Below are 21,469 nucleotides of genomic sequence, written 5' to 3' on the forward strand. Positions count from 1 at the left end.
ATCCACTTCCGCGTTCAGAGCGGCCTGCTTCCCGACTGGAATAAAGAGCTAGACTGGGAAATGCGACTCGACTAAAGAACTAGACTAGGAAATGCGACTCGACTAAAGAGCTAGACTAGACTTTTGTCAGTCCGTCCGCAAACCTCAGTGAACACTAGGCAAGCCTTTCTCGACCCTGACTCCCACCTCTTTTTGCTCCCGTCTGCCCCCAGCTTCGACCCGTTTTTGATCCTGACCACGTCTACTCTCCCGTCCCGGCTTTCGACCTCTTTTGTCCCCGACCACGTCCACTCTCCTTTCTTGGCTTCCGACTCGTTTACGACCCCTGACCGCGTATTTGCTCTTCTGTCCTGGCGACTGGCCCGTTATTCCGTTCCCGACACCGCCATTGCTCGCCACAGAAGTGACACTTCCGCGTTCAGAGCAACCTGCTTCCTGCGCCCAGCAATCACCGGATCGTGTGTGCGACCCTTTCCTTTCTCCCAATAAAACTAAGAGAAACGTAACGCAAGTGGGTCCTGTCTCCGTTCCGGTCTTAACATTTTCACTATATTTCCTTACTTTCCAATCGATACTTTTCCCTATTTTCACTTCTTTTCCATATTTTTTCAAACCCTCTTCCATACTTTTCACTATCTTTCATCACTTTTAATTAATTTTTCCCCACACCTTATTTTTTGATGACTTCTCAGTACTTTATTCTACAGTTTTCTCTGTTTTTCAACTTAATTGCCCTTTCACATACTTTTGACTATTTTTAACACCAGTTTCCCTGTCAGTACTGTCAGGTTTAAACATTTCTTAAACTGAAATCTGTTTCTGAAGACACTTCACATGTCTTGTCCAAACCCTTACAGTTGGAGCATGCCCAAAAGTCCAAGAGGTTATTGAGTCGAGTATAGTCCACATATGAATTTATTTAGCCGAATCAAAGAGTTGAACAAATCAGGTCTCTGCCTGTGCCAATTTTACAATCGTGTGCAGGAGACGACGAGCTTACGGGGTCTCCTCCTCTTATCACCCATGGCGATGAAATGTTCACACCCCGTGAACAAGCCTCTGGCTGATTGGTCCGCACCGTGTTGATGCAAATTTCCCAATCGTCCTTTGAAGCTTGGGTGAAGGGTGATAGGTCATCACCCTCCGGACAGAGTGGGGCCCGACACACACATTCTAACCCCCCAGGCGAGGTGATAAGTCATTGTTTATCTTCACAGACTGAAACCAAAGAAAACATTTCAAAACCAAGGCGGTTTACGACATCCTTCCAAAAAGTTCCACTCAAGGCTGAGGTCAAACTTAGGACAAGTATTTTGAGTATAAGTATAATAAAACAGCGTGTAAAATAGTATATAACTTCAGTACTTTCCTTGACTTTTTCCCATAAGTTTCGCTATACAGTATTTCAGTATTTTTTTGACACTTTTTCCAAACATTTTCACTATACTTAATACTTTACAGGATTTTTCCATGCTTCTCACCACGTTTTTATTCTTTTCATACTTTTCGGTATTTTTCCAGTTTTACTACATCTCACTACTATTCTCAGGACTTTTTCTACACTTTCCAGTTCTTTTTGCATACCCTTCTCTATTTTACCACTACTTTTGTATGTTTAACATGAATGCCTTTTCCATATTTTACTCTGTTTTTCACACTTTATGTCAGTACTTCACTATTTTTTTGCAACTTTAAAATACTTTTCAGGAATTTACCTTTTTTAGTTTTCAGTATTTAACCACGTGTTATTGTATTTCACTACTTCGTTATTACTTTCCCCACACTTTCCAATTTGTTCCACCTATTTTTAACTATTTCTAAGGAATTCTCATTTTTCAGTCCTCATTCCTGGGTATTCATCCCGCTTTCAAATACTTCACGTAAATACGTGCAATCTTTTCACCTCCGTTTCAAAAAATTGCCCATTTGCTGTCACGGTCTTGTTCCACGGACAGTCTGAGATCATTTCTTCCTCATGCCATGAGGCTCTTTAACTCCTCCCTGGGGATTCAAAGCCTACATGAAACCCCACCCCCACATTTGCATATGACCCTATTTTTATTACAGTGTAGCACTATTTAAATAATATATAGCAAAACGTTATATTGGCTATTTTTGTATTCTATATCTTTTATTTTATTATTATTTTATTTTTCAATATAAGGATACTGCTCTTTCTCTATCCATCTCTCTCTCTCTCTCTCTCTCTCTATTTCTCTTACTCTGTCTATTTCTATCTCTCTCTGTCTCTATCTCTATCTCTATATATCTCTATCTATCTCTCTATCTATCTATCTCTATCTCTTTTTCTGTGTGCTTTACTAATAAAAAAGGCGTTTGTTTTCCTTCCTCAGGGCGGGCTGCTCGGTGATGGGCCGGGCCAGCAACACTGAAATTTACAGACCTGTCCACAATCACAGCAAGGTGCCAACAAATATTTCATGTACTTTTTATTTGTTGACTCGTTTAGTAGCCGTCGGAGATTGACTAGTTTATAGAGGGATTTCTCTTGGTGTGTTTGATGTATATGAGTTGTCATACATTGACTCATTTACTAGTACAGGGGGTCAGCAACCTTTTCGGTGTGGCGTGCCACTTTCAAATATCGTTGTAAATCAGTGTGCCACACCAAGATTTATGACTCGCACAGCAATTATTTTATATCCAACAGAGCTGTCATTTTACACCAGTCCGAATATACGACATGGATAGACATTGAAATCGTACAACTGACACATTTTATCTTCCACTATTTTTGTTCATGATCTGCATTTCTATAGCGCTTTTCAAGTCAATGACTTCCCAAAGCGCTTTACAATGTGCTCCACATTTCCCAATAGGGGCCTTGCAGCCATGTAAGGCGCTAACCTGCTTATTGGGGGTATTAGGGGTTCAGTGTCTTACCCAAGGACACTTGGACATGTAACACGGACGAGCCGGGATTCGAACTGGGATCCCTTGATCCCAAGACGAGCGCTCTACCTCCTGAGCCACTGCCGCCCCCAAACGGCATCAACAAACTAAAAAATGAATGTGAGCAACATGTGGAAAGGCCTGTAGACATTCAACTATTCTTCATTTACAATAAACTACAATCAAAATCAAGTGATATGGACAGCGACCATACCATTCATCAATAAAATCTTATTGCAGAAACCATCAAAACTTGAAATACCGTATTTTCCGCACTATAAGGCGCACCGGGTTATAGGGCGCACCCCGAAATAATAGTTTTTGGTCCTATTTTTGACATACATAAGGCGCACCAAATTATAAGGCGCTACAATGGGAACGTCGACAAAACAGTCGGATAGTTCAGTCCAACTGATTACCCCCTTAACATTCCCAAAGCTTGCAAAGAAGCAAATACGTGTCGAGAACACGTGCGGATGCGGTGTCCGTACGATGTCACTCAAATGCATCGTTCCATCATTCTGGAAGGTTAAAGTCTTGGGATTCAAGAAATGCCAACCATTCCTTAGTTTCTATTTTCTTTTTCGCTCGCAACTTTACTGTATATATGAAAATAAACACTGAATTGAGTTGAATTTAAAAATAGACACTCCATTCCATCCATGATCTGCACCGCTTATCACAGAAACATCGAGTTCAGTCTAAAACAAGATACAGGGATAATATATATAGCCGGAGTAGCTCACCAAAGTCGTTGTGTTCATAATAATGTGCAGCCGTGGTCCTCTTATATCCGTGAGTTTAGTAAATCCAGGAAAATAAAATATTTACAAATACAAAATAGTAAAAAAATGCTTTCTGTATGCCGTCAGCAACGTGCTATACGCATTCATCTTTTTCGGCCAATTGCAGGCTTTGTTTTGCCGTTCAAGCCAATGCCAGCCTGTAAATGATAAAAAGGATCCGCCCCTTGACCTCCGAATAACTTTAGCCAATAGTGATCCATTCAAATGATGATTGACACATTGGTTAGCCAATGAAACGCCGGTAAATAAATCCTAGCATACATCGCGGACTACTTGGCGTTCGGGGGAAAATCGAGTCGGCGGCTGCAAGTTAGTTGCGAGACTTTAATTTTGTTCCATAAATAAGGCGCACTGTATTATAAGGCGCATAGTCAGCTTTTGAAAAAAATAAAGGCTTTTAGGTGCGCCTTATAGTGCGGAAAATACGGTACATACACACCTGGAAGGAGTATCGGACCCCTGCAAATCTACCGTCCCCCTCATTTTTCAGCTCATAGAAGGAGAAAACTGATCCGAGATGTGGGCAAGAGGCCCATGATCACTGGATGAACTACAGAGGTTTACAGCTGAGGTGGGAGAATCTGTCCACGAGACAACAATCGGTCGTATACTGCACAACTCTGGCCTTTATGGAAGAGTGGAAAGATGGAAGCCATTTCTTAAAGGTATCCATAAAGAGTTTGCCACAAGCCACCTGGGAGACCCACCAAACACGTGGAAGAAGGTGCTCTGGTCAGATGAGACCAAAATCGAACTTTTTGGCAACAATGCAAGACTTTATGTTTGGCGTAAAAGCAGCACAGCTCATCACCCTCAACGCACCATCCCCACCGTCAAACATGGTGGTGGCCGCATCATGGTTTGTTCTTGCTTTTCTTCAGCAGGGACAGGGAGGACGGTTAAAATCGATAGGAAGATGGATGGAGCCAAATACAGGATTATTCTGGAAGAAAACCTGATAGAGTCCGCAAAAGACTTGCACACAGTGTTCCCTGTAATTTTCCTTACGGGTCTGAGCGTTCACACAAAGTCGGTGAGCAACGCTTGAAACAACAGTGAGCAACCATAATCCCAAGTGTGGCAACTAAGTCATGATCAAACATGTCTAAAACTTGACATCAAGTTACATTTTGCTGAGTTTCCGGCAATGCAAAATTATTTTTCACTTTTGATTGAATTGACTCATGTATTATTGGTTGTACGGCCTACAAACGTCTTTTGTTCTTACAATTCTTTCACAAGATATCCATTTTTTTTTTTTTTCTGATATATTTTGTTGAATAATATTTACATTTTTGGGGGCTTATTTAGTCGGTTGCAAGATACAGAACTGTACTTAGTCACATTTTTAGTGGAAGTACAATGTTGGCAACAAGATTCATTTGATACAATTGGAAATGATTTGAATGCAACACAAACTTTTCCTTCTTTTTTCCGTGTTTTTTTTCTACTTTTTAAAAAATTCCTTTAAAAAAAGTCTCATTGTGATTATTTTTTCCGAGCTGTTACTTTTTTCTTTTTCTTCTCCATTTACTTTTTTTCCTACGTTTCTTTTTTTTCTTTTTTCCTGTTTTTTTTCTTAATTTTTCCTTCTTTTTTTCTCTTCCTTTTGCGTCTTTTTTTTCCCAGCTTTTCACTACTTTTTCAGTTTGGTATTTTTTTCCTTTTTGTTCTATTCCCCCTTCCTTTAAGTCATTTTGTGCATCATTTTACATCATATTTGGTCATGTTGGGATTAAAGAAGCAAAATCAACCCGAAAGAAACGATTCCTTTTAGTGAGCCGAGCCGAAGAAGCCGGTTCCCCGACAAACTCTACTAACTTTAATCAACTACGTTCTCCTTCGACTCGACTTCAAAATACCGCATTTAGGACACAATGTCATGGGAACCTGTGTATTTTGACCTTCATGCACTGTCACTTTGACTTAAGTCGATTCTTAATTAGTAATTTTGAGCCCTCATTTTTGTGCGCTGGCTAGATTTTCTTGCGCTCTGAGAATATGCGAGCAGTGCGCAAATGCGCATGCGCGCAGCTTAGAGGGAACACTGCTTGCACACCTACTTTTTTTGTTTTTTATTTGTTAAAAAATTGATATATCTAATAAAGTGTGTTCCGCTTCATGATTGTGTCCCACTTATTGTTGATGCTTCACAAGAAATTTCAGTTTTCTATCTTGATGTTTGAGGTCTGAAATGGAGCAAAAGGTCACAAAATTCAAGGGGGCCAAATAGGTTCGCAAGCCACCATAACCATAGTTATGAATACTGATTTTATGACAGAAACAAACCTCCTAAAACGAGCGCAAGGTGGATCTTTTTCTTTTCGGGGACTCACAAAATACTTTCTTTCTCAGTGCTCAGAGGTACCGGGGATGAAGATCCTGACCTACAACGGTCCCATTTACTACGGCAACCGAAGTTTCTTCAGGGAGGAGATGAGCCGTTTGCTGGGCCTGACCCCGGAGAAGATCCGGAAGCCACCACAGGAAGTGACGGAGAAGCTAGAAAGACGTCGCCGCGGCAACACGCAGGTATCGTCTCCGCCAAGGACGTGGTCCTCGGTTCGAGTCCCTGAAACGCGTGTCTGGTATTTTAAACGATGGTTCGTGAACCGCGAGTGTTGTAGGCGCCGATGTTGAAAGAAACCATCGGTTATAGCCAAAAGTGTGCTTCCAAAAAAGCAGAAATATTATTCTTGAGCAGCTCTTTATTTTACCTCATGCATATACACATGACGATTCATGATACATTCCTAATACACTCCTCAAATATATATATATTTTTAGGGCGAATTTCACACAAGCATGTAGTACATTTTTCTGTCCACACGATCGCGTCGTCTTGAAAGCCTCTACGTGTGTGTGAATCGTTTCCCTAGGAGGCCCCTCTTTACAGCATTTTTTGGTACTATTCATAAACGAATAACAGTAGACCCTCAGGATATGGCATTGCTATATTTTCACGTTATCCTGTAGGATACAATGATTTTTACGCCCCTCTTTACAGCATTTTTTGGTACTATTCATAAACGAATAACAGTAGACCCTCAGGACATGGCATTGCTAGTTTACAATATTTTGACAATATCCTGTCGGATAAAATGTTCTTCATGCCCCTCTTTACAGCATTTGGAACTATTCTGAAACAAATAACAGTAGACCCTAGGATATGGCATCACTAGTTTACGATATTTTCACCTTATCCTGTCGGATACAATATTTTTCATGTCCCTCTTTATAGCATTTTTTTGGTACTATTTAGAAACAAATAACAGTAGAGCCCCAGGATATGGCAACGCTATATTTTCACGTTGTAGGATACAATGTTTTTTTCTACCCCTCTTTACAGCATTTTTGTCACCGTACAATAACAACATATTACAGTAGTCCCCCAGGACATGGCATCTCTAGTTTATGATATATTACGTAGGATACATTGTTTTTTTATGCCCCTCTTTACAACATTTTTGTCAATATACAACAACATCAACGGATTTAAGTAGACCCCAGGATATGTCATCCGCAGTTGATGATTTTTTTCATGTAGGATACAATGTTTTTTATGCCCCTCTTTACAGCATGTTTGTCACCGTACAACAAACATCAACATATTTCAGTAGACCCCAGGATATAGCATCCGCAGTTGACAATATTTTTGGACATTATCCTGTCGATGAAATGTCCTTCATGCCCCTCTATACAGCAATTTTTGGTACTATTCAGAAACAAATAACAGTAGAACCCCAAGATATGGCATCTCTAGTTTCCGATATTTCACGTAGGATACAATATTTTTTATGCCCCTCTTTACAGCATTTTTGTCACCAGACAACAACATCAACAGATTTCAGTAGACCCCAGGATATGGCATCCGCAGTTGACAATATTTTTGGACATTATCCTCTCGATAAAATGTCCTTCATGCCCCTCTTCACAGCATTTTTTGGTACTATTCAGCAACAAATAACAGTAGACCCCCAGGATATGGCATCGCTATATTTTCACGTTATCCTGTAGGATACAATGTTTTTTATGCCCCTCTTTACAGCATTTTTTGGTACTATTCATAAACAAATAACAGTAGACCCCCAGGATATGGCATTATTATTATTATTTTTACGTTGTAGGATACAAAGTTTTTTTCTACCCCTCTTTACAGCATTTTGTCAATATACAAGTACAATATATCACAGTAGACCCCAGGATATGGCATTGCTAGTTTACAATATTTTCACATTTTTCTGTAGGTTACAATATTTTTTCTACCCCTCTTTACAGCATTTTTGTCAATATACAAGTATAACATATCACAGTAGACCCCAGGATATGGCATTGCTACTTTACAATATTTTCACACTATCCTGTGGGTACAATATTTTTTCTACCCCTCTTTACAGCATTTTTTGGTAATATTCGGAAACAAATTACAGTAGACCCCCAGGATATGGTATCTCTAATTTACCATATTTTTGACATTATCCTGTTGGAAAAAATCTGCTTTTCCAACCCCTCTGACATTTCTGTCATAGTATTTTTGTTGTTCATACACAAAGCCCAAAAGCATTTTTTTATTGGTAGTACTTTGTTTACTACTGTATAGATGGACCAATTTGGTTTCTCAAGATGGCTGAATAAGCGTGACAGGCCGCATGTGGCCCACGGGCCGCAGTTTGTTCACCCCCCCGATAGACCCTAATGTGGAATCTTTGTTGTTGTTCAGGACGGAGGCATCGCCAATGCGTCTTTTTCTGCAGAAAACGACTTTTGGACAACCGGTGAGTCATCACCACTGCAAAATGAAACTGTCCATCCATGCCAAAATTCTGTCCATGACGTCTTGCTGTGGACACATGTCAAATGTCCACGTCAGTTGTCATGGTTGCCGTGGTGCCCGATTGGCCCCGCCCATGTGGCGCCAGCTGCGGCTCACTGAGAGATTGGATTTCTGTCTTTTTAAGTTCAGTGTTCTCACGCTCCGTTTGTCAGTCCGTCAACAAACCTCTGCCCCGCAAGATGTGGGTTCTGACTCGGTCCGGTTTTCCTGTTGGATTTTCCTGTCAAGTCATGTCTATTAATCACAAAGAGTCTTGAAGGGCTGCACAGACTACAGATTATTGCAAACAATTCCCTGATCTAAAGCCGACATTTTTGTATCGCAATACCAGTTTTAATATTGCTGCATTAGCTCTATAGGTGTTAAATGATTTGTTTTAAGGTGCTTTTCCAGTATTTAGGTTTTTTATAGTTCACTGTCCGGTATTGTCTATTTTTGCCCTGTTTATTATTTTCTCCAGTTTTCACTCCCGTCTAGTTTCTCCTGTTTATTTTCGTTATCTTAATTCGTTATCGATTTTGTCGGTCTCTGGTTTCCCTTCTTTTCACGTCAGGCCGGCTGCCTAACGTGCATGACTCCCCATTTCATGTAAAAAAAAAGGCTTGTGTGAGTAACGTCACGCGTTTGGGTCCTGATCCTGTTCTTGTTCTGACAAAATTTTGCGTCTCTGGCGTCCATGGCATCTACTGTTGGACATGAGCACATGTACATCAAATTTGAATAAGAATGTCCCAAAATCAATGTTAACTTTCGGTTATCTAGTTAAGCCGCTACCGCTAATGATGCTAGCCAGTATTTTAACAATGTTTTAAGTGGGCAGGTCCCTTTTTTTGCTGGATTTTCCCAATTGAAAATTTCGTTCAAAGTTAAGCAGAATTTATGAGGAAATTGTGAGTATGCACATACATAAATGTCATAAAGATATATTTCGATACCTTTGATTCTTAATTAGAAACGAAAAATTGATAAAACGAAAGAAAAACCGGTGGCGCGAATTTATAGAATTTGAAATCCATATTCATTCATCAATGCGAATTGACGAACTTACATTACATATGTGCAAATCTTTTTTCCGTGGCAACCGTGACAACCTGGCGCCACACAACGAGGACCAATTGGGCGCCATGGCAACCGTGACAATAAAGATAAAAGAAGAAAAACAAGAAACTTGACATTTTTACTCAAAGAGATTCATGCTGAGTTATTTGCAGCCCAAAACCCCAGGAAATATCATATATAAAGCTACAAAAGGATAAAATAGCAAACCTTTTCTCACGCCAGGAACGGAGACAGGACCCAAAAGCGTTCGTTTTATTCAGTTTTATTGAGAAAGAGAGCAGTGCTTGCTTCCACCATCTGATGATCCGCGGACACGGGTAGCAGATAGCAGGAAAGCGGAAGTGTCACTTCCGTGTCCAGCGAGGGTCGTCGTTGCCAGCGAGAAAAACAGGTCGATGGCCGTGGTGGAGGAGCAAAACCAGAAACGGGTCCAGAAACGAAGTCAGCAACAGGCATCAGGCAGGAAACAGGGCAAAAACAGGCTGATGGCCGGGACTGGAAAACAAAAGCAGAAACGGGTCCAGAAACAGGTCGGCAATAGGTGTCAGGCAGGAAACAGGGCAAAAACAGGTCGGCAACAGGTATCAGGCAGGAAACAGGGCAAAACAGGTCGATGGCCAGGGCGGAGGAGCAAAAACAGAAACGGGTCCAGAAACGAGGTCGGCAACAGGAATCAGGCAGGAAACAGGGCAGGATAATGCCGGATATTACAAAAGCTTGCCTAGCTGAGAGCATAGGTTAGCAGACGGTCTGACAGCTTCCTCTTGGAAAATGTAGGTTTAAAAAGAGTCGGGGAGCCAATCAGTGACCGGGGCAGTCGCAGGTGCCCAGAATCAGTAATCACGACCGTTGTTGTATTATTAACTTAATAGTGCCCTGTGTGAGGTCCATCGAAGTTCTTCTTTTGCACGTGAACAATTGTGCACAATTGTGATCGGAGCCTTCCGATTGGATGACGTGATGTTTTTGGACGGTTGCCATGACAGCAGAGCCTGCGGAAAGTTCGGCGTGCGACGTGAAGTCGGTCGTGATGGACTGCGGCAGCGTGGCCTTTGTGGACGTGGCCGGAGCCAAACTCTTTACCCAGGTTGCTTTGCAAAACAGGCCAAAAATATATCCAAGTTAAAAAAAAAAATTATATATACATAATGTTTATATATGTTTGAACAGATGTGCATGGAATGCCAGAAATTCGGACTGGATGTGTATTTGTCAAACTGTAGTGGTAAGTGACAGTCTTTGATCTTCTTTTGCTCTTTAAAGTGTTTATTGTGTGTTTGACCCTGGAGTGCCGTGTCTAATCTCATTGCATATAAGCTAGAAAAGACCTTTTCACTGGGACCGGAATTGTACATTAAAGATCGATAGTGTCGGGAATTCATCATCAAAATGTACCGTTGTTGTGGTTTATTGAAGTCGGGCTTGACATAAGAAGAAAACATAATTTTAAAACAGGAAATTCCAGGCTTGTTTTCCCGAGTGTAAATGTCAGTGAATATCATTAATCGCCTTGGGCTGCCAAGTAATAACATTCTTCTTGGGGTGGAACATGCGGTCAAGCCGGGAATTTGGATGTCAGGCCGACACTAACGAGTTTGTTGGAAATTGTGTTACTTTGGAAAATTGAAAGAGGACGAAAACATTCTTGGGAAGAACAGTGTCCGGTAGTGTGCATTTTGAGATAAACACGTGCGTCATTGCAAGGGGGACGTGATAAGTTATATGAGATTTTGTGGGAGGATATAAAAAGCCGATTGTCTCTAAGACGAATGAGAACTCTTGTTTTAAATGAAGATAAATAAACAGCTCTCCCTCTCCCGCCAAGATCTACCTGTATCTTGTTTTACCTATTTTGGGGCGAGGCAATAAGGTCTGCTCTCAAAAGCATTTACCAAATTGTTCAAATGAGGTATCTGACTCCATTAACCAAACACAACCTACATTCATCCAACAATTTATACGCGCCCTTTTCTTGAGAGAAAAATGAACAGGAAGCCGACATTTCCACATGGGGGCAGATTTAATTTTCCTAACGGAAGAACTAAGTGTATTCAGGAGATGGCCAAAGAAGTGACGTTGGCGTCTGTGGGAAGCCTTCTTCTGAAGTCCTTTAGCTTTTTCCTATTGGGTCACGTCTCCCTGAAAGATGGCGTCTCGGCTCCTCCCATGGGCGTGCCAAGGAAGCCCCCTGGGCTTCACAATCTCATCCACGAGCGCCTTGATGTCTGGCTTCCCAAAACAACATGGCCTCCACGAGTCCTGTTATCAAAATTCCTTAGACAAAATATTGTGGATTTTGAACTGCCTGCCCTGACATTGAACTCAAGCCCACTCAGTGAAAATCTTCATTGCACTATGAGTCAATCGTCTAAAATCCTTTATAGTCAAATGTATAAAATCCTTTCATAGAGAGAAAATAGCTATCGTGGCTTTGAGAGTGGCGCCTGTCTATGGCGACATCTTGTGTAGATATTTTGAACTGCAGCTCGTTTATTTTACCATTGTTTCGCGGGCTGGATTCAAAAACTCGGCGGGCCTGGTCCGGCCCGCGGGCCGCATTCATTGTCCCTTTGCTGTTTCCGTAGACGGCGTTTTGAAGATGCTAACTTGGAGCGGACTGACAAAGCACGTCGACCCTCGCCACGTTTTCGTCACCGTCCACGACGCCGTCACGTACGTTCGCCAGCTCCAGGTAACCGAAAGCTAGCTCACGCGTAGCGCTATGCTAGCAAGATATCATTTTACTATTTAAAAAGCTTGCCCGGACATTTTGTTTTGACAGCAAATACTAGGAATATCAAATGCTGGCTTCCACGTGCTTTTGCTAGCAAACATTAGCAATTTCAAAAGCTAGCTTCCACTTAGCAATGAGTTTTGCCTAGCTTACCACGCCAGTTGTAGCAAATGATGAAAATTCCAACAAAACCAATCAAGCAATGCTCATTTTTTGTGACTGTGCGCAAGCAGTTCAAAGTACAAAAAGCTAGCTTTGATTTTATGCTAGCATATGATACAAATTTAAAAAGTTAGCCAGACATACTGTTTTGCTAGCTAATTCTAGGACTCTTAAAACTTACTTTAGCTTTGACATATCATTTTGCTAGCAAATATTAGGGATCTTAAAAGCTAGTTTTGATGCACCGTTTTGCTAACAAGTACCAGGGATCTTAAAAGCTAGCTCCAACATATCATTTTGCAAAAATAATAAGAATAAAACAAAAAGCTAGCTTTGATTTTATGCTAAGAAATGATACAAATTTATAAAGCTAGCTCGACATATTGTTTTGCTAGCTAATTCTAGGAATCTTAAAAGCTACTGTAGCTTCAACACATTTTGCCAGCATTATAGTCCTCTTAAACATTAGCGTCAACGTATCATTTTGCTAGCAAGTACCAGGGATCTTAAAAGCTAGCTACAACATACCGTTTTGCTAGCAAGAACCAGGCATCTTAAAAGCTAGTTTCAACATACTGTTTCACTAGCAAGTACCAGGGATCTTAAATGCTAGCTACAACATACAGTTTTGCTAGCAAGTACCAGGGATCTTAAAAGTTAACTACAACATACTCAACACATTAAATACAGCTATTACCGTACGTTGTAAAATTTGACGTTTGGTGTTTTTACAGGAAAAGCAGTCGGCCGACACCACCGGCACCGTTTGGGTGTGATGAAAAGGAACGGGACTCTTCATCCTTAATCCGGTTTCTGAGAACAGGATTCGGTCACCTTTTTCATAGCCAAATTCAAACATTTTTTATGGACGTTCAAAGCCAGATTTCACATTTTTCCAGTACCTGAAAAAAAACAGTGACGGTCAAAAGAACGGGAACTAAAACCTTTGTTTCAAACCCCAATATTTTGTTTCAAAACCCAATTTAACTATCAAAATGTACCGTTTACTAAATTGACCTAAGTGTACCCAATTGGAGACCGCTCCCATCCAAGTTGCCCGGCATCATTTATACATTTCACAAACAAAGCAAAAACACCCAACTATTCCCTTATTGGCTGTGTGTCATCTGCAGTTAACGTTAGCTTTCTATTAATGGTTCTCTTCCCGCATGAGGGCGTGTCGGCTGGGCTCCGCAATCTTCGCATACCGGCGGCGCCCTGACGTCTGTCCTTCTGCGTCTGGCCTTTTGCGTCAGCACTCACAGGAATTCTGTTATCAGAAATTCGTCTCGCACCCCACAGATCCTGCCCTAACATTGAATTAAAGCCCAGTCAGTGAATATCGTTATTGCATTAAACTGAATACATGTACTTTGTAGTCAATCGTATAAAATCCTTTAATTGGAACCCAAACCCTAGGTCCTAACCCTGCCTCCACACCTAACTCTAGCCATAACCTGCCCTAACTCTGTTTCGAACCGTAACCCTGGCTCTAAACCCATTTCGGAATCATTTCATTTGGTTATGGATAGGACCCTAATATGGAGCCCTAACCCTAAATCTCTACCTTACCCTAGCTGTAACCGTAGCCCCAAACCTATTTCAGAATCCTAATACACTATTGAAGAGCCTAAACCTTTGTTTCTAACACTAGCCCTAATCCTATTTTGGAACCATAAAATATGAGATATTTGAAGCCCCAAACCCTAGCTTCTGACCTTAGCCCTACACCTTACCCTAGATGTAACCCTAGCCTAACCCGTTTCAAACCGTAACCCTCGGTCTTAACCTATTTTGGAACCCTACATTCAGTTTAGAACCCTACTATGGAGGTCAAACCCCAGTTTTTAACCCTAACCCTACACTTAGGGCTATCAGCAACCCTATTTCAGACCCCTAAAATTCAGTTTAATACCCTAATAGGACCGTGAAGCCCAATTTCCCAATTTTTTCGAAGTTTAAACCCTTTATTCAAAGCCCAAACTCTTGCTTTTAACCCTAGCCTAGCACCTAACCTAAGAAACATGGAAACAGGTTCAAGCATTTACAAGCACTTCACCTAAAGTTCAAGCACTTTTCAAAGCATTCAAATGTCAACCTTTTCAAGGATTTCAAGCACTCGTACGAACCCTGTGAGCGGCAGTAGCCTAGCATGGAATGTCATATTTTTTTTCTTGTTTTCCATCAAAAATGAAGTTTTCCTAAGAATACTTGTGTTTTTATCCCGTTCCGCACATTCCTTGCCTGATCCCGTCTGAAAATGTCCCACCGGAAATTATATCAATCATGAATCAGGGCCGTAGCCAGACATCGGTCTCAGGGGGGGCATAGCAATTGGGGGGGGGTTCTTTGCGGGAGTACAAATATTACTAACCCCCGAAATTCTTAATGTACACTTTATTTTTACTTAACGGAACGCAGTAGAGTGAAAAAATTACATAGTATTAGAATTCAATTGTCAGGACCGGAACGGAAACAGAACCCACTCGCGTAACATTACTCACAGTTTTATTGGGGAGAGGGGAAAGGATTAGGGAACTTTCGTGGCTAGTGATGGCGGTGTCGGGAACGGAGAAAAAAAAATGGTCAGTCGCCGGGACAGAAGAACAAAAAACGTGGTCGGGATCGCAAACGAGTCAAAAGCCAGGAAAGGAGAGTAGACTTGGTCGAGATCAAAAAACGGATCGTTATTTGGGGCGGGAGACCAGACGAGGTCGACATCAAAACAGGTCGTAGTTCAGGACGGGAGAGCAGACGTGGTCGAGATCAAATTAAATCATAGCAGAAGACAAACAGGAGCATAAAACAGGACAGGCGAAAAAGGGCTTGCCGTGTGAAAAAATGGATTTGCAGACGGACCGACCAAAGGGGACTGACAGGACAGAGTTTAAATACTGACAGGGGGCCGATCTGTCAACAAGCTGCAGCTGGTGCCACACGGGCGGGGCCGATTGGGCGCCATGGCAACCGTGACATAAATAGGATCATGAATATATTTTATAAAAATTATTCATTTATTATGTGCAGAATATGACATTTTTGTAATATACTGGTCAAGCGCCCCTTCGACGTCTCCCCACCCTGTTTTTTCCCCTTTTTATATTTTCCCCTTTGTTTTGTTTACCCCCTTAGCGTTTTACTCTGTATTTCCTGCTTTTTCTTTTTTCTCCATTTTCTTTTTTGCCTTTCTTTTTTTCTTTTGTTTCTTTTTCCCATCCTTTTTTCTTGCATTTCCTTCTACTTTTTCTCATTTTCCTTTGACTTATTCTTTTATTTCATTTTTCTTTTTTTTTCCTTTTTTATCAGACTGCCCTCACCACAACATCCAATTTTCTTTTTTCTTTTGTTTCTTTTTCCTAGCCTTTTTTCTTGCATTGCCTTCTTCTTGCTTTTTTCTTCTTCTTTTTTTCATTTTCCTTTGACTTATTCTTAAATTTCCTTTTTCTTTTTTTGTCCTTTATTTGTTTGTCTCATTTTCACTTTTTTTCAGACTGCCCTCAACACGACATCCAATTTTTCTTTTCCTTTTGTTTCTTTTTCCTAGCCTTTTTTTGCGTTTCCTTCTTCTTGCTTTTTCTTTTTCTTTTTCTCATTTTCTTTTGACTTATTCTTTTATCTCATTTTTTCCCTTTTTCTGTTTCTTTTTTTCTATTTTTTTCAGACTGCCCTCACCACGACATCCAATTTCTTTCGGGTGGGCGGAACGCGTCCTCGGTGGGCACTCTGCTCCCCCCTGGAACACTCCTGCAAAAAGTGATTTCTCGATAAAAGCTTTCGTCTCAGTTTGTGAGTACATTTTTTCGCTTCCTTCATCTCTATTGCCCCCTAGAGGCCAACGTGGGTATTTCCTCGCACCGCCTGCACCCTTGACCTAGTAAACAAAGCGCATCAAACCAGTAAAGGCAGAAAAAGCTCATTAGGATTTTGCTTGATGTTGATTTTTGTAATTCTCGCATATTTTAAAGAGGTCCCTAGGGGCGCTGTTTCCCCTTTTAAGCTCAAGGAGTGTTTGTGCTAATTGGCGGCAAGGAGAACCCTCCGATTAAAAATACTTCGGACAAATATCGACTCGGTAGCGGACACACTAACAAAACTGCATTTGGAACATAAGATTACAATCTGGTAAATGGTCTGCATATGCTAATGTCTCATTGCTATAGCTTCATGCTAACAGTTACTTTTTTACAAATGATGCTAACAGTCAAATATGAACATATTATGCTAACAGCTACATACTTAAAGAATATGCCAATGTTTAATTGTTATAGCTTCATGCTAACAGCTACTTTCTTACAAATGATTCTAATGGTTACTTGCTAATAGTTAAATATGAACAAATTATGCTAACAGCTACATATTGAAAAAAATATGCTAATGTCTAATTGTTCTAGCTTCATGCTAACAGCTACTTCCTTACAAATGATGCTAATGGATATTTGCTAACAGTTAAATATAAACAAATTATGCTAACAGCTACATGTTGAAAAAATATGCTAATGTCTCATTGTTATAGCTTCTTGCTAACAGCTGTTTTCTTACAAATGATGCTAATGGTTACTTGCTAACAGTTAAATATTAACAAATTATCCTAAGAGCTACATGCTTAAAAATATGCCAATGTTTAATTGTTATAGCTTCATGCTAACAGCTACTTTCTTACAAATGATTCTAATGGTTACTTGCTAACAGTTAAATATGAACAAATTATGCTAAGAGCTACTAGCTTAAAAAATATGCAGGTAATAGTAACAGGAGGTGAGGTCCAGTGGTCCCCGGACCCCCAGTGAGTGCTTCGAAAAGCTCCCGGACCCCCAACCTCTTCTTTGGCCGGACATTCTGGTACAACCAAATACTCCATTTTAGTGGCTTGCGTGCTCTTGCGTTTTGTTTTGGCACAATAAATCCAAACCTGGTTTAACATCGGAAAGGGCATTTCTCATATAGATAGATAGATAGATACTTTGTTCATCCGCTTTGGGAAATTCACATTTCCAGCAGCATCCCTGAGCTGAGAACAATCGAGAACAATCGAAAATAACACGGGAGCTGCTGGAGTGGCTGCCATTCGTGACGGCGCCGGAAGATAATGTGAAGTCAAGATTAATTTTCGCAGTTGTAACTTGTTTCTGTTGGGTCAAGTACAGAAGGAGTTTGTACTCTTTACTTAGGAATACACTTTAATGTTTTGCTTTTCCAAGTATCATTGTTTTTAATGTACTAAAAATAAATAAATATAACATGAGAATCACTAGCCGTGAAACGGATATCCTGGAGCTGCAACACATGAGATCGTGGCGGGGATCCGGCTCAAATCGAGGACACCCGATGCTAGCCGCGGCTAGCCGGCAGCTCTCTAAATCGCCTTCCTGCTCTAAAGAGAAGTCCTCTTTAATGCATAATAACAATAAAGAGCATTTATTCAACGGCCATTCTCTTTTTATTAGTTGTAGTGTCACTAAAAATGAAGTACTACTAATATAAAATGTTTTGGTCCCTTTGTGTGTCTACAACCGAAACATTTTTACAGAAATACTACACGGAAAAACTGCATACAATACCAAATATCAAATTCAGTGCGTAAAAACCGGATGTGTTATTTTGCTTTCATTCTGAAATAAATCTACAATAGAAATACTACAAAAATACTGCTACAGTCATAATAAAATACAAAAATTACTGCTACAGAAATTCTACAACAGAAATAGTACAAAAAACCCCAAAGAAATACTCCAATGACAATACTTCAAAAATGTTGCTAAATAAATACTACAAAAATACCTCTACAGCGATACTATATTCAAAACTATGAATTGATAAACATTAGGACAAATACTACCAAAATACTATTACATTATTATGATCATTAAAAATACAAGTTAAAAAAATATTATGTCTAATACGTACTACAAAAATACTATAACATAAATATTACAGCTGAAATACTACAAAAAAAAATCTACGGAAATACTTTAAAATACAGCAAAAATACTACAAAAATACTACTACAGTAATATGATCATTAAAAATACAAGTTAAAAAAATATTATGTCCAATACTACAAAAATACTATAACATAAATATTACAGCTGAAATACTACAAAAAAATCTACGGAAATGCTTTTTAAAATACAGTAAAAATATTACAAAAATACTACTACAGTAATATGATCATTAAAAATACAAGTTAAAAAAATATTACCTCTAATACTACAAAAATACTATAACATTAATATTACAGCTGGAATACTACAAATAAATCTACGGAAATGCTTTAACATACAGCAAAAATACTACATAAATAAAACAAATATTAAGTGCAGAAATACTACGAAAATGATAGGAAATAAAACTACGGCAATGCTACAAAACTAAAAACGAAATATAGTGCCCAAAGCAGAGACCTAAAATATGATTTTTGTTCAATTGTGATGGTTTCAAAACCCATCGGACAAAATGAATCGACTTGAAAACCGATACAAAGAAAAACAAACTTAGTATTCAACACCCTTTGTATTCTAACAATAAAAACAAACGAGAATTTAACAGCAAACAATGATCCGACAGCTTCTGCTGATGGCACAGTCCTTACTCAAATAGACCTTGTGATTATAGTCAGGTGTGGGATCCTCTATTTCGGTTTTATTTTGACGGATTATTAAAATGAATCTTATTTTTTAATACAGTACTTTAAAACAACGCAGCGGAGTGGTTAGCATGTCTGCGGCACAGTTCTGAGATCATGGGTTCTACCAGCCTACCTGTGCATAGTTTGCATGTTCTCCCCATGTTCCTGTCAGATGAATTGGCCGATCCAAATTGTCCCTAGGTGGGAAAGACGGAGGGGAGTTGTCGCTCTCTGTGATTGAGGGTGTCCCCTGCCCACTCCCCGAAGACGGCTGGGATGGGCTCCGGCAACCCCGGGACCCTACTGAGGATAATGGACGGATGTCTGTAAGGATGGTGGGCTTCCATACGTCTCAGGCTAATCTTTTTGTTTTAAGTGTATCGTTCTTCACCTAGTGGGCAATAAGAGTAGGGTATTTCTTAAATAGTTTCCATGGCAACGAAACAAAAAGTAAAAGGGTTGATACCACCAGAAAAAAAATCACTTTTCACGCACTGCCTCATTATTTTGGCATGAGTTTTCTTTAAACATAGATTTGGAAAACAGTTGAAATTGGCCAGGAAAAACGGACAGAAACGCAAAAGAATCGATTAAAAAAGGAAAGTAGCTTATTATATTATTGTCTGGAAAGAAAAAACTCTGAAAAAATGAGCTTTGTTTAATAGCCTTGAAATTGGGAAAAAAATATTGAAATAAAAGTAGAAAAACAATGTCAACTCTGAGTACCTTCAAAGTAATATACAAATAAATGTACAACTGGCCCCATTTCAAATAATGCCATTTAAAAACAGAAAAACAAAAAACAATTCGGCTTTATTAAAAATAAAACAAATATATGAATAAAATCAATCAATATTTGGCCTCCTTCAGAAAACAATTTATAATCTGGGTCACTCCGAAGTAAAAAAAAAAAAAAAGAAAATACATACAGAAATACACAATAAAGATTTGACAAAATATTCCATAGAAAAAAATTCAAACTTCAAAATTTTCACAACAGCGAAAAAATAAATAAAATAATTAGATAAGTAAAAAAATAAACACCCAAAAATTAGCTTCATTAAAAAATAGCCTCATTTAAATGCCTTGAATCCAAAAAATAAACCTGTTATAAAAAGAATTTGAAATGTAAATAAGTACATGAAATATAAATCTTCATTCAAAAGAATCTTATTTAAATCCGGACTTTCTTGAAAGCCATCAAATAGGAAAAAAGTATTCATAAAATAAACTCAAAAAATGGCTTTGTTTCAAAAATAATTACCGTATTTTCCGCACTATAAGACGCACATAAATCTGATTTTTTTTAAAAAAAAGCTGACTATGCGCCTTATAATCCGGTGCGCCTTATATGTGGATCAATATTGAATTGCAAGGTCTCGCAACTAAGAGAAGCAGCCACCGACTCCATTTTTCGCGTAGAAGAAGTCCGCTGTGCATACTGGGAAATATTAAACAACGATTCCCTTTTCTTTGTGCGTTTGTATAAAGACCCTGAAATGGCTCCTATTAAGAGACGCAGAGTTTAAACTCAAGGCGATCAGTCACGCAGTAGAACACGGGAATAGAGCAGCAGCGAGAGAATTCAACATTAATGAATCGAACACGAGAGTGGCTCGAGCCGGCAGAATTAAGAGTCCCCCTAGGAACTCGCTAACTGAACAATGGTTCCATGGGTGAATTATGTAAAACCCACTACAACGTTTTACATTTTACAGTTATTATGTTATTGCTTTACTGTTATTGTTTTTGCACATTACGAGTGTCACTATATTGCGATTGCACTAAGGTTTAATTTACCATAACAGTTTTGGACGTTTTTTTGCGTGTTGACTAAATGGAGGAAAAGTAAAATGTTATGCCTTGCTGTTGTTCAAAGATGTTAAAGATGTGTCACCAAAATGCTTTACCTCAGAGAAAATAATAAAACGGCTGTTTATTCGTTTTGGGAGTGAATGGAGTTGTGGAAAGCTTGTTTGTTATCTATTAATAAAGTTTGACTGACCTATCTGACTGTTTTGTTGACATTCCCTTTAGCGCGGCACCATCTACCGGTTGCATAACGTAACTACATCCTCTACTGTAGCCAAGTCAAGTCACATTTATTTATGACGCCCTTAATCACAAAAAAGTCTCGAAGGACTGCACAGGATTACAATTACAAAATTGCACAATGACCTGATCTTAAACCAGCATGCACTTATAGCGCCTTATAATGCGGTGCGCCTTATGTATGGAAAAAGTTTAAAAATATATCATTCATTGAAGGTGCGCCTTATAACACGGTGCGCGTTATAGTGCGGAAAATACGGTAACTTAAAATTAAAATATTAAAC

General features: G+C 39.5%; 2 protein-coding genes across 2 annotated transcripts in view; both read left to right on the forward strand.

Moving 5' to 3' along the window:
• Positions 1-14,704, forward strand: part of slc26a10 (solute carrier family 26 member 10) — a 36,146-nt gene extending 21,442 nt beyond the window's left edge. Inside the window, exons 12-18 of the mRNA XM_088330272.1 lie at positions 2,355-2,424; positions 6,075-6,251; positions 8,440-8,494; positions 10,602-10,699; positions 10,783-10,837; positions 12,198-12,304; positions 13,243-14,704. Coding sequence (XP_088186398.1) covers positions 2,355-2,424; positions 6,075-6,251; positions 8,440-8,494; positions 10,602-10,699; positions 10,783-10,837; positions 12,198-12,304; positions 13,243-13,284 — 604 coding nt within the window. The 3' untranslated portion in view covers positions 13,285-14,704. The remainder of the gene's footprint in view (positions 1-2,354; positions 2,425-6,074; positions 6,252-8,439; positions 8,495-10,601; positions 10,700-10,782; positions 10,838-12,197; positions 12,305-13,242) is intronic.
• Positions 1-21,469, forward strand: part of LOC148368257 (uncharacterized) — a 541,253-nt gene that overhangs the window by 279,695 nt on the left and 240,089 nt on the right. The window lies entirely within an intron of this gene.

This window comes from Urocampus carinirostris, chromosome 3 (genome assembly GCF_059441175.1).
Source record: "Urocampus carinirostris isolate Australia breed hairy pipefish chromosome 3, RoL_Ucar_1.0, whole genome shotgun sequence".
NCBI classification, from domain to species: Eukaryota; Metazoa; Chordata; class Actinopteri; order Syngnathiformes; family Syngnathidae; genus Urocampus; species Urocampus carinirostris.